This window comes from Mustela erminea, chromosome 7 (assembly GCF_009829155.1).
Source record: "Mustela erminea isolate mMusErm1 chromosome 7, mMusErm1.Pri, whole genome shotgun sequence".
NCBI classification, from domain to species: domain Eukaryota; kingdom Metazoa; phylum Chordata; class Mammalia; order Carnivora; family Mustelidae; genus Mustela; species Mustela erminea.
The window spans coordinates 24,500,484-24,513,925 of NC_045620.1; the positions used below are offsets into that span (position 1 = coordinate 24,500,484).

At 46.1% G+C, this 13,442-nt stretch overlaps 1 protein-coding gene across 3 annotated transcripts in view; it reads right to left on the reverse strand.

The window, feature by feature from the left end:
* Positions 1–10,235: 10,235 nt before the first annotated feature.
* The window catches only part of ZNF341 (zinc finger protein 341), a 45,201-nt gene continuing 41,994 nt past the window's right edge, over positions 10,236–13,442 (reverse strand). For all 3 annotated transcript variants that reach the window (XM_032350937.1, XM_032350936.1, XM_032350938.1), the window contains one exon: positions 10,236–12,771. In XM_032350937.1, the coding sequence (XP_032206828.1) occupies positions 12,242–12,771 (530 nt within the window). In that variant the 3' untranslated portion in view covers positions 10,236–12,241. The remainder of the gene's footprint in view (positions 12,772–13,442) is intronic.

Sequence of the window (13,442 nt, forward strand, 5' to 3'; positions counted from 1 at the left end):
AAAAATCAAACACAAACCTGTATAATTCCATTTATATAGAGTTCGACAACAGGCAAAACTAATCTACGGTTATAAGTGTTAGAATAGTGGTTACCAGGGTACCTGGCTGGCTCAGTCTGAAAAACATGTGACTCTTAATCTCGGGGTTGTGAGTTCCAGCCCCACATTGGGTATAGAGATGACTTCAACAAATAAACATTAAAAAAAGAATAGTGGTGATCTTCAGGGGTGGTAGAGACCAAGAAGAATGATCTTTATGGGATGCTGGACAGGTTCTATATCAAGATCTAGTGGTATTCATGTGGATGTGTACAAATTTACCTGTCTTCATAATTAAGATCACTGCCCTTTACATACTTTATGTACTTTGCTAAATAAATGTTACATTGCAATTTTTAAAACTTCTCTGGTAAAAACAGCAACAAAAGCATACAGTTTTTATTTGTTTGCAAAGTACTTTTGCATACAAAATCTCATCTCCAACCATCAAAGCCCTAAGAAATAAGCATTACTATACCATCTTCATCTTACTGTTGAAGAAACTGAGGTCCAGACAATAGAAATTGCCCAATTGCATGGTTAAAGACACTTAACCATATATTTATTTGTAAGCTTCCTCAAAAATGTCATCAAGAAAAGCTAAGTTAGGGCACTTAGGGTGGCTCAGTTGGTTAAGCATCTGTCTTCGGCTCAGGTCATGATCCTGGAGTCCCAGGATGAGCTTTGTTTGGGGCTCCCTGCTTAGCAGGGAGTCTGCTTCTCCCTCTCCCTTTGCCCCTCTCCCTGCTCCTTTTCTCTATCTGGCTTTCTTACTTTCTCTCTCTCAAATAAATAAATAAAATCTTTAAAATTAAAAAAGAAAAGCTGAGTTAGTAAAACTTATAATAGGTTTCAAATTATGAATAATAAAAATTCCTATGAAACTTGGTCTCATGTAATTATATCAAATCAAATAGAGGATTTGCTGATTTTTAACTGTAAAAAAAACAAGAGAAGTATATCCAATACTCCTTCCTGATAAAAACATTCAACAAAGTAGGAATAGAAAAGAACTCAATCTGATATAGAAGATCTATGAGAAAACCCACAGCTAACATCTCACTTTATGGTGAAAGACTGAGCTTTCCCTCTCAAATCAGGAACAAACAAAGATGACTGCTCTCATTACTATCTGACCTTGTACTGGAGATTCTAGCCAGGGCAATTAAGTGAAAAAGAGAAATAAAAGGTATCTAGATCAAAAAAGGAGTAAAACTATTGTGGCACCTGGGTGGCTCAGTGGGTTAAAGCTTCTGCCTTCAGCTGAGGTCATGATCCCAGGGCCCTGGGATCGAGCCCCACATTGGGCTCTCTGCTCGGTGAGGGGTCTGCTTCCCTTTCTCTCTGCCTGCCTCTCTGCCTACTTGTGATCTCTGTCTGTCAAATAAATAAATGAAATCTTTTTTTTTTTTTAAAAAGGTGTAAAACTATTTCTATTTGCAAACTCTCCTATATAGAAAACATAAAAGAATACACACACACACACAAACTATTAGAGCTAAAAAACAATTTGGCAAAGTTGTGGGATACAAGATCAACACACAAAAATCAGTTATATATTTGGGGTACCTGGGTGACTCAGTTGGTTAGGCATCCAACTCTTGATTTCAGCTCAAGTCATGATCTCAGGGTCATGAGATCAAGCCCCATATGGGGATCAGTCAGGCTCCACACTGAGAGTGGAGCCTGCTTAGGATTCGCTCTCTCTCCCTCTCCCTCTGCCCCTCCCACCTCTTGCATGGTTTCTCTCTTTCTCTCTCAAAAAAAGTGGATTGCCTGAGTGGTGGACTCAGTTAAGCATAGGAGTCTTGGTTTTGGCTTAGGTCCTGATCTCAGGGTGCTGGGATTGAGCCCTCCAGAAGTCTGCAAAAGCTTCTCTCTCCATCTCTCTCTTCCTCCCCTCCATGCTCTCTTTCTTTCTCAAATAAATAAATCTTTTTAAAAATCTGTTGTATTTCTGTACATTAGCAGAGAATAATGTGAAAATGAGATTTAAAAAAAATTCCATTTATAATAACATCAAGAAGAATAAAATACTTAGAAATAAATTTAACCTCGGAAATGCAAGTCTTGTACACCAAAAAGTACAACACATTGTTGAAAGAAATGAAAGAAGACCTAAATAAATGGAAACACATTCCATGTTCGTGGATTAAAAGACTTACTATTGTTAAGGTGGCAACATTTATTACTTATTAACACAAATTAATCTGGATTCAATACAATCCCTATCAAAATCTGAGCTGCTTTTTTTTGTAGGAAATGGATAAGCTGATTCTAAAATTCACATGGAACTGCAAGGGGTCCTTCATAGCCAAAACAAATTTGGAGGACTCACGCTTTCCAGTTTCAAAACTTACTATAAAGCAACAGTAATCAAAATAGTGTGGTACTGGCATAAGAACAGACATATAGATCTATGGAATAAAATTGAGAGTGCCAGAATAAGCCAATATATCTATGGTTAGTTGATTTTCAATGAGGATGCCAAGAACAGTCAGTAGGGAAAGCATAGTCTTTTCAACAAAAGGTGCTGGGATAACTGGATATTCAAATGCAAAGGAATGAATTTGTACCTCTACCTCACATCATATACAAAAATTGACTCAAAATGGATCAAAGATCTAAATGTAAGAGCTAGGGACACCTGTGTGGCTCAGTCAGTTAAGTGTCTGCCTTCAGCTTGGGTCATGGTCCTGGGGTCCTGGGATGGTGCCCCATATTGGGCTCCCTACTCAGCGGGACGTCTGCTTCTCCCTCTCCCTCTGCTGCTCCCCCTGCTTCTGCTCTCTCACAAATAAATAAATAAAATTTTAAAAAAGAATAAAATATAAATGTAAGAGCTAAAACTATAAAACTTAGAAGGAAACATAGATATAAATCTTTATGACCTTTGATTAAACAACAGTGTCTTTTTCTTTCTTCTTTTAAGATTTTATTTTTTGAGAGAGCATAGCGTGCATGAAGAGGGAGAGGGGCAGAGGGTGAGGGAGAAGCAGATTCCCCACTGAGCAGGGAGCTGGATTGAACCCAGGATCCCAGGATCATGACCTGAGCTGAAGGCAGAAGCTTAACCAACTGAGCCAACTAGTTATCCTTAGGCAACAGTTTTTTAAATACGTCACCAAAAGCACAAGGAACAAAAGAAAAATATAGATACATTAAACTTCCTCAAAATTAAAAACTTCTGTGCATCAAAGTAAACCATCAAGAAAGTGAAAAGAGGGACGCCTGGGTGGCTCAGTTGGTTAAGCAGCTGCCTTCGGCTCAGGTCATGATCCCAGCGTCCTGGGATGGAGTCCCACATCGGGCTCCTTGCTCGGCAGGGAGCCTGCTTCTCCCTCTGTCTCTGCCTGCCATTCTGTCTGCCTGTGCTCGCTCTCTCTCCCTCTCTCTCTCTGAAAAATAAATAAAATCTTTTTTTAAAAAAAGTGAAGGGGCGCCTGGGTGGCTCAGTGGGTTAAAGCCTCTGCCTTCGGCTCGGGTCATGATCCCAGGGTCCTGGGATCGAGCCTCACATCGGGCTCTCTGCTCTGCAGGGAGCCTGCTTCCTGCTCTCTCTCTCTCTGCCTGCCCCTCTGCCTACTTGTGATCTCTGTCAAATAAATAAATAAAATCTTTTAAAAAAAAAATAAATAAATAAAAAATAAAAAAAGTGAAAAGAGGGGCTCCTGGGGGGGCTCAGTGGGTTCTAGCCTTTGCCTTCGGCTCAGGTCATGATCCCAGGGTCCTGGGATCAAGGCATCGGGCTCTCTGCTCAGCAGGGAGCCTGCTTCCCCCTCTCTCTCTGCCTGCCTCTCTTCCTATTTGTGATCTCTGTCTGTCAAATAAATAAATAAAATCTTAAAAAGAAAAAAAAGAAAGTGAAAAGACAACCCATAAAATGGGAGAAAATAATGACAAGCCCTATATCTGACAAAGGATTAATATTCAGAATATTTATTTAAATATATATATATATATATTTTAAACCCTCTTACTGCAACTCAAAAAACATAAAGACAAACAACCCAATTAAAAAGCACTGAACTGGGTCACCTGGGTGGCTCAGTGGGTTAAAGCCTCTGCCTTCAGCTCAGGTCCTGGTCTCAGGGTCCTGGGATTGAGCCCCGCTTTGGGCTCTTTGCTCAGCGGGGAACCTGCTTCCTCCTCTCTCTCTGCCTGCCTCTCTGCCTAGCTGTGATCTCTGTCTGTCAAATAAATAGATAAAATCTTTAAAAAAAAAAAAAAGCACTGAATTGTACACCTTAAAATAGTTAAAATGGTGAATTTTGTTATGTGAATTTTATTTCCAAAAGAAAGTGTGTTGAAATAATGAAAACATATTTTTTTTTAAGATTTTTATTTATTTGACACACAGAGAGAGAAATCACAGGTAGGCAGAGAGGCAGGCAGAGAGAGAGGAAGAAGCAGGCTCCCCGCTGAGCAGAGAGCCCGATGCGGGACTCGATCCCAGGACCCTGAGATCATGACCTGAGCCGAAGGCAGAGGATCAACCCACTGAGCCACCCAGGCGCCCATGAAAACACATTTTGGTGCCCATCACACAAACCTGATTAGAACTGAGGTTCTGCCATTCAACTATATGGCAACTGTGAAAGACACTATCCTCTTTACCAAGCCATTCTGAGGATTCAGTAAGAACGTAGGTAAAGGGCTTGCTACAGACTATGCATCCAACAAATATTTAGAAAATAGGGGCACCTGGGTGGCTCAGTGGGTTAAGCCTTTGCCTTCGGCTCAGGTCATGATCCCAGGATCCTGGGATCGAGCCCCACATCGGGCTCTCTGCTCAGCAGGGAGTCAGCTTCCTCCTCTCTCTCTGCCTGCCTCTCTGCCTACTTGTGATCTCTCTCTCTCTCTCTGTGTCAAATAAATAAATAAAATCTTAAAAAAAGAAAAGAAAATACGGGACGCCTGGGTGGCTCAGTCAGTTAAGCCGCTGCCTTCCGCTCAGGTCATGATCCCGGGGTCCTGGGATCGAGTCCCGCATCGGGCTCCTTGCTCAGCAGGGAGCTTGCTTCTCTCTCCATGTCTGCGTGCCACTCTGCCTGCTTGTGCGTTCATTCTCTCTCTCTCTCTCTGACAAATAAATTTTAAAAAATAAGATAAATAAACAATAATAGTAATAAGAAGAAGAGCAATCACTGACATCTGTGGGCCCTCACTGGGAGTCAGATGGTTTACAAAGAATATTTCATGACTTACCTGACTATAGCCCTATGAGGTAGACACTGATTACAGCTGCAGAAACAGAAGTTTAGAGAGGATGAATGACTGGCCCAAAGTCATCCCATTACTAATGACGTGGCTGACAGAAAATCTTTAGTGAGTACTTTATGCTAAGTAAGACCCTGACCTGAGCGCTTACATCTGTCATCTCATTTAGCTCACACAACTGCAGGAGGTGGACACATTATTGTCCCCATTGTTTTGTTTTGTTTTGTTTTTTTAAGATTTTATTTACTTATTTGACAAAGAGAGAGAGGGAGCGAGCACAAGCAGGAGGAGCAGCAGGCAGAGGGCAAAGGAGAAGCAGACTCCCAGCCAAGTAGGGAGCCAGACATGGGCCTCAATCCCCTGACCTGGGATCATGACCTGAGCCAAAGGCCGACTCTTTTTTTTTTTTTTTTTTTTTTTTTTTTTTTTTTTTTTTTAAAGATTTTATTTATTTATTTGACAGAGATCTCAAGGAGGCAGAGAGGCAGGCAGAGAGAGAGAGGAGGAAGCAGGCTCCCTGCTGAGCAGAAAGCCCAATGCGGGGCTTGATCCCAGGACCCTGAGATCATGACCCGAGCCGAAGGCAGAGGCTTAACCCACTGAGCCACCCAGGCGCCCCCAAAGGCCGACTCTTAACTAACTGAACCACTCAGGTGCTCCTGTCCCCATCTTATGCATTAGGTACTGGAGAAACAGAGAAGCTGAACAGCTTGCCCCAGGTCACACAGCTTGTAAGGGCCAAGTTGAGATTCTTACTATAAGGACAACCTTTTGAACCTCTATGCTACACTGCCTTTATCCAAATGAATGGATAGAGAGATATGCACAAATAAACACAAATAAATGAAGTGTGATGAGCCTGTGAGCAGGTATGACCTCCTTGGGGAACAGGGCAAAGTAAGCAGTAGGGGTATGAGTGACCCAGCAGAACCTGAGAGAGGCAAGTGGGGAGTGGGCGGAGACTGCGCTGGAGGGGCCCCTGCCCTTGAGCCAATGGTGGGTTCCAGCGCCTGCCTATTCCGTACCTTCTCATCTGAGCATGTGTAGGCTATGCAACAAGCACTGTGCCCTAGAGGGTCAAATGTTTCCTTCTTGTAAGGCTTTTCAGGCCACCCTATCTCGTGCTGCAATCTGTACACCCCTCCCCCCCCAATATACACTCACACTACTCGCCTCCATTTTTTTTTTCTACAGTACTCATCACCTTCTAACATATTATGTAACTTGCTTATTTGTTGTTTATCTTCTGGTTCTTCCAGAGATGATCTCCACAGATCATTATTTGTCTGATTCACAAGGTATCATCAATGCCTAGAATTATGCCCAGCACATAGTAGGCACTTGATAAACATTTGTCGAATGGATGAATGAATGGGCTGAGGTAGCAGTGACTTGGGGGGCAGGAAAACTGGGTTTGGATTTAGCCTTGTGATGATGGACTTTGGACAAAACTGTTTCCCACTCTAGGCCTCCTCTTACTCTCTGTGACTCTACAAAGGGCACAAGGCCCTGAAGTTGGGCCTTAGCCCCTGGCTTCAGGATTCCATGCCTGACCACCATACACAAGCTGCCCTCGGTGAGCAGGGGTTCATGCTCAACCCTGAGGGGGAATCTGCTCAGACTATGACCTACAGGACCTGAGAATCCATGGGTGTCATTTGCTGGCCGCCTTGGAGGTTGGGACACCTGCGGCTGCCACCTCCACTCCAGCCTCCAAGAGAGACAAAACTGGTCTGACCAGTTCTCCTGGGCCACACCAGTACCTGCTGTGTCCACTGAGATTTCCAAGCTGTTGCCTCTGTCATTTGTCCCAGATATTCTCAGCTTCTTAAAGCAAGGAAAATGGAGCTTTACAGGGCTTCAGGTTAGCCCTTTCTGGGCCCACAGGACAAATTCTTCCTGAGGGAAACATACGCTTGACCTCCATGGAATGGGAAAAGGAAATGGCTAGAGTGGGTCTTGTTCTCTCAAAGTGCTGTTGTTGGTTCATTCAACAAATATTGATCAGGCAATTCCTGAGCAGTTCTAGACACTGTAGATGTATCAGTGAACAAAACAGACAAATCTTTGTCCTTGTGGACCTTTTGTTTTTAATGAGAAGAATGGACAATAAAAATGCCTAATATAATGTCAATGATGATTAATAAAAATGAAGAGGAAGGGACTAGAGTGTGATGAGGGTGGGGAGGGATCATTTTAGATAAATTGGCCAGGGAAGTCCTGAGGAAATAGCTTTTGGACAAAGGTAGATAGAAGGAGGGGGCCAGTATTGGGAATATCTGGGGGAAGAGCATTCTAGACAGCCCCACACTAGAGGGTTGTAAACAGGAAAGTGGGGTCCCCTGGGTGGCTCAGTGGGTTAAGCCTCTGCCTTTGGCTCAGGTCATGATCTCAGAGTCCTGGGATCAAGCCCCACATCAGGCTCCCTGCTCAGCAAGGAGCCTGCTTCTCCCTCCCCCTCTGCCTGCCCCTCTGCCTGCCTCTCTGCGTACTTGTGATCTCTCTCTCTGTCAAATAAATAAATAAAATGTTGTAAACAAACAAACAAACAGGAATGTGGCATAATCTGATTGGGGTTCTAGAAAGATTCCTTGGGATGCTGTCAAGAGAATGGATTGTGGAGGAGAGAGAAAGAAAGCAGAGAAACCAAAGAGAAGGCTGTTGCAATCATCCATGCAAGAGAGGCCGGCAGCCTGGACAGAGCAGTGATGGCTGAGGAGATGAAAAGTGGCTGGAGCCTTGGAGAAATGATTAAAACAACACTAACAACAAAAACCAAAACCTTGGCCTATCAGAGCCGGTGAGAGCTTTAGTGATCCTAAGACAAGGCAGGAAATTTGGAGTCTGTCAGTCCTGGATTTGAAGCCCAGCTCCACACATTCTGGCTGAGAGCTTCTGGGCAGGTTGCCACACCTCTCTGAGCCTTGGTTTCCCTATTTATAAACTGGATGGGATAGGAGAGCTTGCTTCCAGGGTGTTTTGAGGACTCAGTGACATGTAAGTAAGACAGAGATCAGAGTTTGGCACTTAATAGGCAGTAAAGTTAGCTATGACTCAAATCCCCACATTTATTGATAGAGAAACTGAGGCGGGTTAGCTTAGAGGCAGAGGACAGGCGGTGGGAGGGAGAAAAGAAAGCACTATTTACAGGGTTCCTCAAATCATATACGCAGGTCCAGAGAGAAAGTTAGTTCAGTAGGCGAGGAACATAAAAAATCATGTGACGCCCTCTGGCCATCTTCTTTTCCTACTCTCAAAAGACATGGAAAATTAGAAATATGTCTCTAAGATGAATCAACACAAGTATAGTAAGTAGCAACTGACATTCAGCTGCAGTCAGGGAGACCTTAGAGAAGAACAGGAACCGTGGCACCTGGAACACGTGTGCCCATTGAAAGGGGCCGGCTAGGTCAGTTCCCCCGAAATTGCTGTCTCCCTTTGCCCGACATCCTTATTTTCAGCAGAAGTCAGAACCCAGATTTTCATATGCAATCTCCCATTTTTAAAAAGATTCTATTTTTAAGTTATCTCTACCCCAAATATGGGCTCAAACTTATAAGCCAAAGATCAAGAGTTGCATGCTCCACCAATTGAGCCAGCCAGGCACCCCGAAATCTCCCAGTTTGTTTGTTTGTTTGTTTTGAACTTGTTTTTTTCTTCTTAAGTAGGCTCCACACCCAGCATGGAGCTCACTGTAGGGCTTGAACTCACTGCTTCTGGAGTATAGGAACCCAGCTTTTTTTTTTTTTTAATTTATGGAACCTAGTGAATTTTTTTTTGAACCTAGTAAATTTTTATATATTGCTCTTGCTATTATTTCAGCATTCTTGCCATTATTTCACCCTTTCTGATCCTTACAGTTTCTTTTTCTTGCCTTATTACTTTGGCTAGACCTCCAACACAATGTGGGAATCATGATAGCAGGCATCCTTTTCTTATTCCTTTTTTTTTTTTTAAGATTTTTAAATTTATTTATTTGACAGAGAGATCACAAGTAGGCAGAGGCAGGCAGAGAGGGAGGGGGTAGCAGGTTCCCTGCTGAGCAGAGAGTCCGATGAGGGGCTTGATCCCAGCACCCTGAGACCATAACCTGAGCCGAAGGCAGAGGCTTTAAACCACTGAGTCACCCAGGCACACCCCCCTTTCCTTGATCCTGACACAGAGGGAACAGATCTCACTTTTCACCACTGCAGTAGGTTTTTAATTTCATTATTTTTAAACGTTGACTTTATTTTTTTTTTCATTGTGAAAGCTGAAGTCTGGCTGTAGGCTGCATTCAACCCATGGGCTGCCAATTTGTGATCTCTGCTTTCCCTGAATTCTCTGTCTGAATTGTGGTAACCTTATTGGGTAGGTACTATTATTCTCACCAATTTGATATATGAGGACACTGAGGTTCAGAAAGTTGAAGTGACTTGCCACAGCCACATACCTGGGAAGGGACAGAGCCAGGATTCAAACCTAGCTCTGCTCGATGCCAAAATCTGTGGGACCTTGGATGCTCAGGACAGCCTCTCTTTACACTTTACCCTCTCCAGCAACTTGGGGGACTTACGGGGTGCTCTGGAATGCTGGAGCAGCTCTGTTACCAATTTTGAGTGACCCTCGACCAAGGGTCTTCCCCTTCCTGGGCCTCAGTCTCCCCATCTGTCAACCTAGGAGGGATGTAGTTACAAGAACCCCAATATGGTTCCAGTCTCCTTCCCTGCAGTCCAATTATATATCTATCAAATATTAGGCCTTGATATCTCACTTGTTCTGTGGCCTGAGTCTGCCACATACTGCTATGTGATTTGGGGGTGCTTAACCTCACTGTACCTTTTGCCTCATCTCAGGTTTAAGATGGAATTAAAAGTAGCATCTACCTCCAAGTGCTCAGGACATGACAGGCATGGCACAAGTGCCTAGTAAACACGAGTCCTCATGATTATTGATAAATGTACATGCGTGTGCACACTGACAGGAAAAGACAGAAATATAACTTAAGTAGTTTTATTGGGATGGAGACATGGTTCTTAACATTTTCTTTAATGTCACAATTTTTTAAAACGTTTAATGACTCCTCCATTTTGTAGAGAACAGTCTAAGTTCCTCAACCCAACATCCAACGACATTTGATTCAACATCAACTTATATTTCAATACAGGAAAGTGGCTAATGGCACACAGAGGCAGGCCACCCCAGCCTGAATCCCATCTCTGTGACTTACTAGCTGTGTGAGCTTGGGCAAGGAGCTCTGCCTCTCTGTGCCTTTGTTTCCTCATCCGTAAAATAAGGAAATTAACAATTCTCACCTGCTGCGGCTGAGGTGGTATGTGCAGTGTCCATCATGTGGAAGCTCGAAATATATAAGGGATTATTATGATCTAACCACTACCCCCAAATCTCTGGTCATCCTGATCCATTCACCAGCCCCAAAATCATCCTACTTTGAAGGCTTTGCTCATGACTTTCTCTTCCTGGCATGCCTTTTCCTATTTATCCATCCATCAGAACATCCTGTGTCAAGGACCAGCTCAAACGTGCCCTCCCCTAAAGAGACCTTCTGTCCTCACCAGCCTTGCTCTGGCCTTGAGGGCTGGGTGCACTTCAAGCTCTCACTACCTCAGCTATATACCACTTCCTCATTGGTCCTTCCTCTTGTATCATACCCTTCCTGAGGGGAAGCTGGGCTTGCTCAGAGCTACAGCCCAGAGCCCCAACACAGATATCTGAGGGATGCACCAGCCTTCAAGCAAACTCATCAAACTGAGTCCAACAGCTCTGCTGCGTCCTGCCCTGTCCCTTCTTGGGCCTCGGTTTCCTCTCCTATCACTGAGGCAGTGTGGCTGTGAATAGAAATGAGGAGACCCTGGTCAAGGCCCCTTTTCTCTTCCCTGCCTCCCAATAAGCCTGGCTTGCTTCTCCTCTGGACTAGCTGGGGGGTGGGGACAGAGTGCTGGCAGTGGGGGCAAATACTGATTTTAGAGGCCTGCTTGCGATGGACCTCTGGCTCTGATCAGAGTTTCTGATGTTGAAGGGTTTGGGGCAAGGCCCAGAATCCTGCATTTTTCCAAAGTGAGTATAAACGCCTTCCATGGCCATGTTCTGAAATGTGGGAGCACCAAACCTCTCATGGCTAAAGGGGCAGCACAGCTGTGGGCAAGGGGCCATGGGCCCTCTCAGTCCCCACACACTTTGGAGGAGGGAGTGCTGCCACCTAGGGGCAAAGAAAGAAACTGCCAAGGCTCGAGCCTGAGCCGTTGGACACGTTTTGATAAAAAACATTTGAGCACTTTCCAAGTGCCAAGCACTATGCCAAGTCCTTTACACATATCATCATACTGGGTCCCCATGACAGCTCTATAAGGTCGAAATGTCATAAGCCCCATTGTACAGAAGAGACACACAGGGCTCAGAGACGGCAAGTGACATACCTAAGGTCACACAGCAAGTGAATAGCAGCACTTAGATTTAAGGCCAAATCTGGCTGATAGCTGTACTCTAACTGTGACTCCCAATGTTGCCTAAATGCCTATGTCACAGAGTCATCTCGGATACCCTGTGGAACCGTAAACGAGAAGGTCCAGCAGATAAGGGCTCTACCCATTTCAGGCCTCCAGAAGAACAGCTTGACCAGAGGCCACACCGAGACAGCCCCGAGGAGGGGCGGGCGGGACCACTCTGGCTTCTCTCTTAGGTGGGCTGACACCAGGCTGGACCAGCCAGACCCTGGGCTGCTGGCTTGGCCAGCTCTCTTACCTCCAGTGCCCCTACCTGGAAGCGGTAGGCAGCCCTGCCTCACATTCCAGAATGCCACAGGCCTAGCCAGCAGAATAGGAGCCATAGCAGGCTGGCCACAGGCGAGGGTTCATAAATGACACTCCAGAAGGATTTTGGCCAATGGCTCACTTCCATGGGGAAGGATTTCTCGTCGGCCCCTGAGGCCTAGACCCACAGGGGAGCATCAGGCCGGGCTCTGGGAGCAAACACCGCGGGTCCGTCACTCTGAGGCCTGGATGTAGACAGGCACAGCTAGCATGGCACATGGGCCCTCGGCCCCGGCCTGCAGCTCTGCCAGCGCCAGGTTGGAGCCCAGGCTCTCTGCATGCCCGGGCACTACCAGCTCCGGTTCACCCCCCACTGGGCCACCCACCACAATGGACAACACTGCGTCTGGCTCTGAGAAGGGCGGCTTGCCTGGGGCAGCCTCGGACACTGACCCAGCCCCAGCGTCCTTCAGCTCCTCCAGCCCCAGCGGGTCGGGCAGGGGGGTTACCACCTTACGCCCGCCACTGCTGCCACTGCGTGGTGCTGCCCTTCTCCGGGAGGGCCGCCGGGCTTGCAGGTCCTTATCCTTCTGGGGGCCAAGGCGGCAGCGGTGATCTTTGAGGTATTTGTGTCGGGAAAAGCCCTTGGCACAGCCGGCGCAGCGGAACTTGTAGTTGCCGGTGTGGGCACGCTGGTGCTCCGCGAGGTGGGCGCGGCGGCTGAAGGACTTGCTGCACAGGGCACACTTGTGGAGCTTCATGCCTGGAGCAAGGGGAAGTCCGTGAGAGGCACCCCGACCCCTTAGTCTGCAACCGCGCCTCTGCACTAGGGATAAAACCCAGTCTCTCGGCTTGCCTTTGGAGCACGTGTCCGATCTGGGCTCTGCTCCTGCCAGTCTCATCTCCCACCTTTTCCCAACCAGCCACACCTGCTGTCCTCAGGCCACCAAGATGGCGCCTGCCTCTGGGCCTTTACACTTGCTGTATCCTCTCTGCCTAGAATAGCAGGCTCTGCCCCGAAATCTTGGCTAACTTAGCCAGGTCACCATTATCTCTCTCTTCTCTGGTCTGTCTGCCTCACCCTCGTCCCCCCAGACCATTCCTGTAGGGCAACTAGAGATGGCTTCATGAACTACACAAAGGACCCTGACATTCTGTCCTCTGAACCCTCCAGTGATTCCCCAAGTTTTCCGCAGAGCCCTGTGCATTGGACCACCCCCTTCCCCTCTCAGCCCCATTCCCTCCTTCCCCTCACTTGCTCTTAGAGCTCCATGCCTCCCACTCACATTTCCTGGTCTCAAACAAACCCCCTAGTCTCTCCTCTGCCTCAAGGCTTTACACTTGCCTCCTCCTTCTGGAAGCTATTCACTGGCTCTTCTCATCCCTAAGGATAGGTCTGATGTTACCTCCTCCCGGAAGCCCCCCGATATCTGC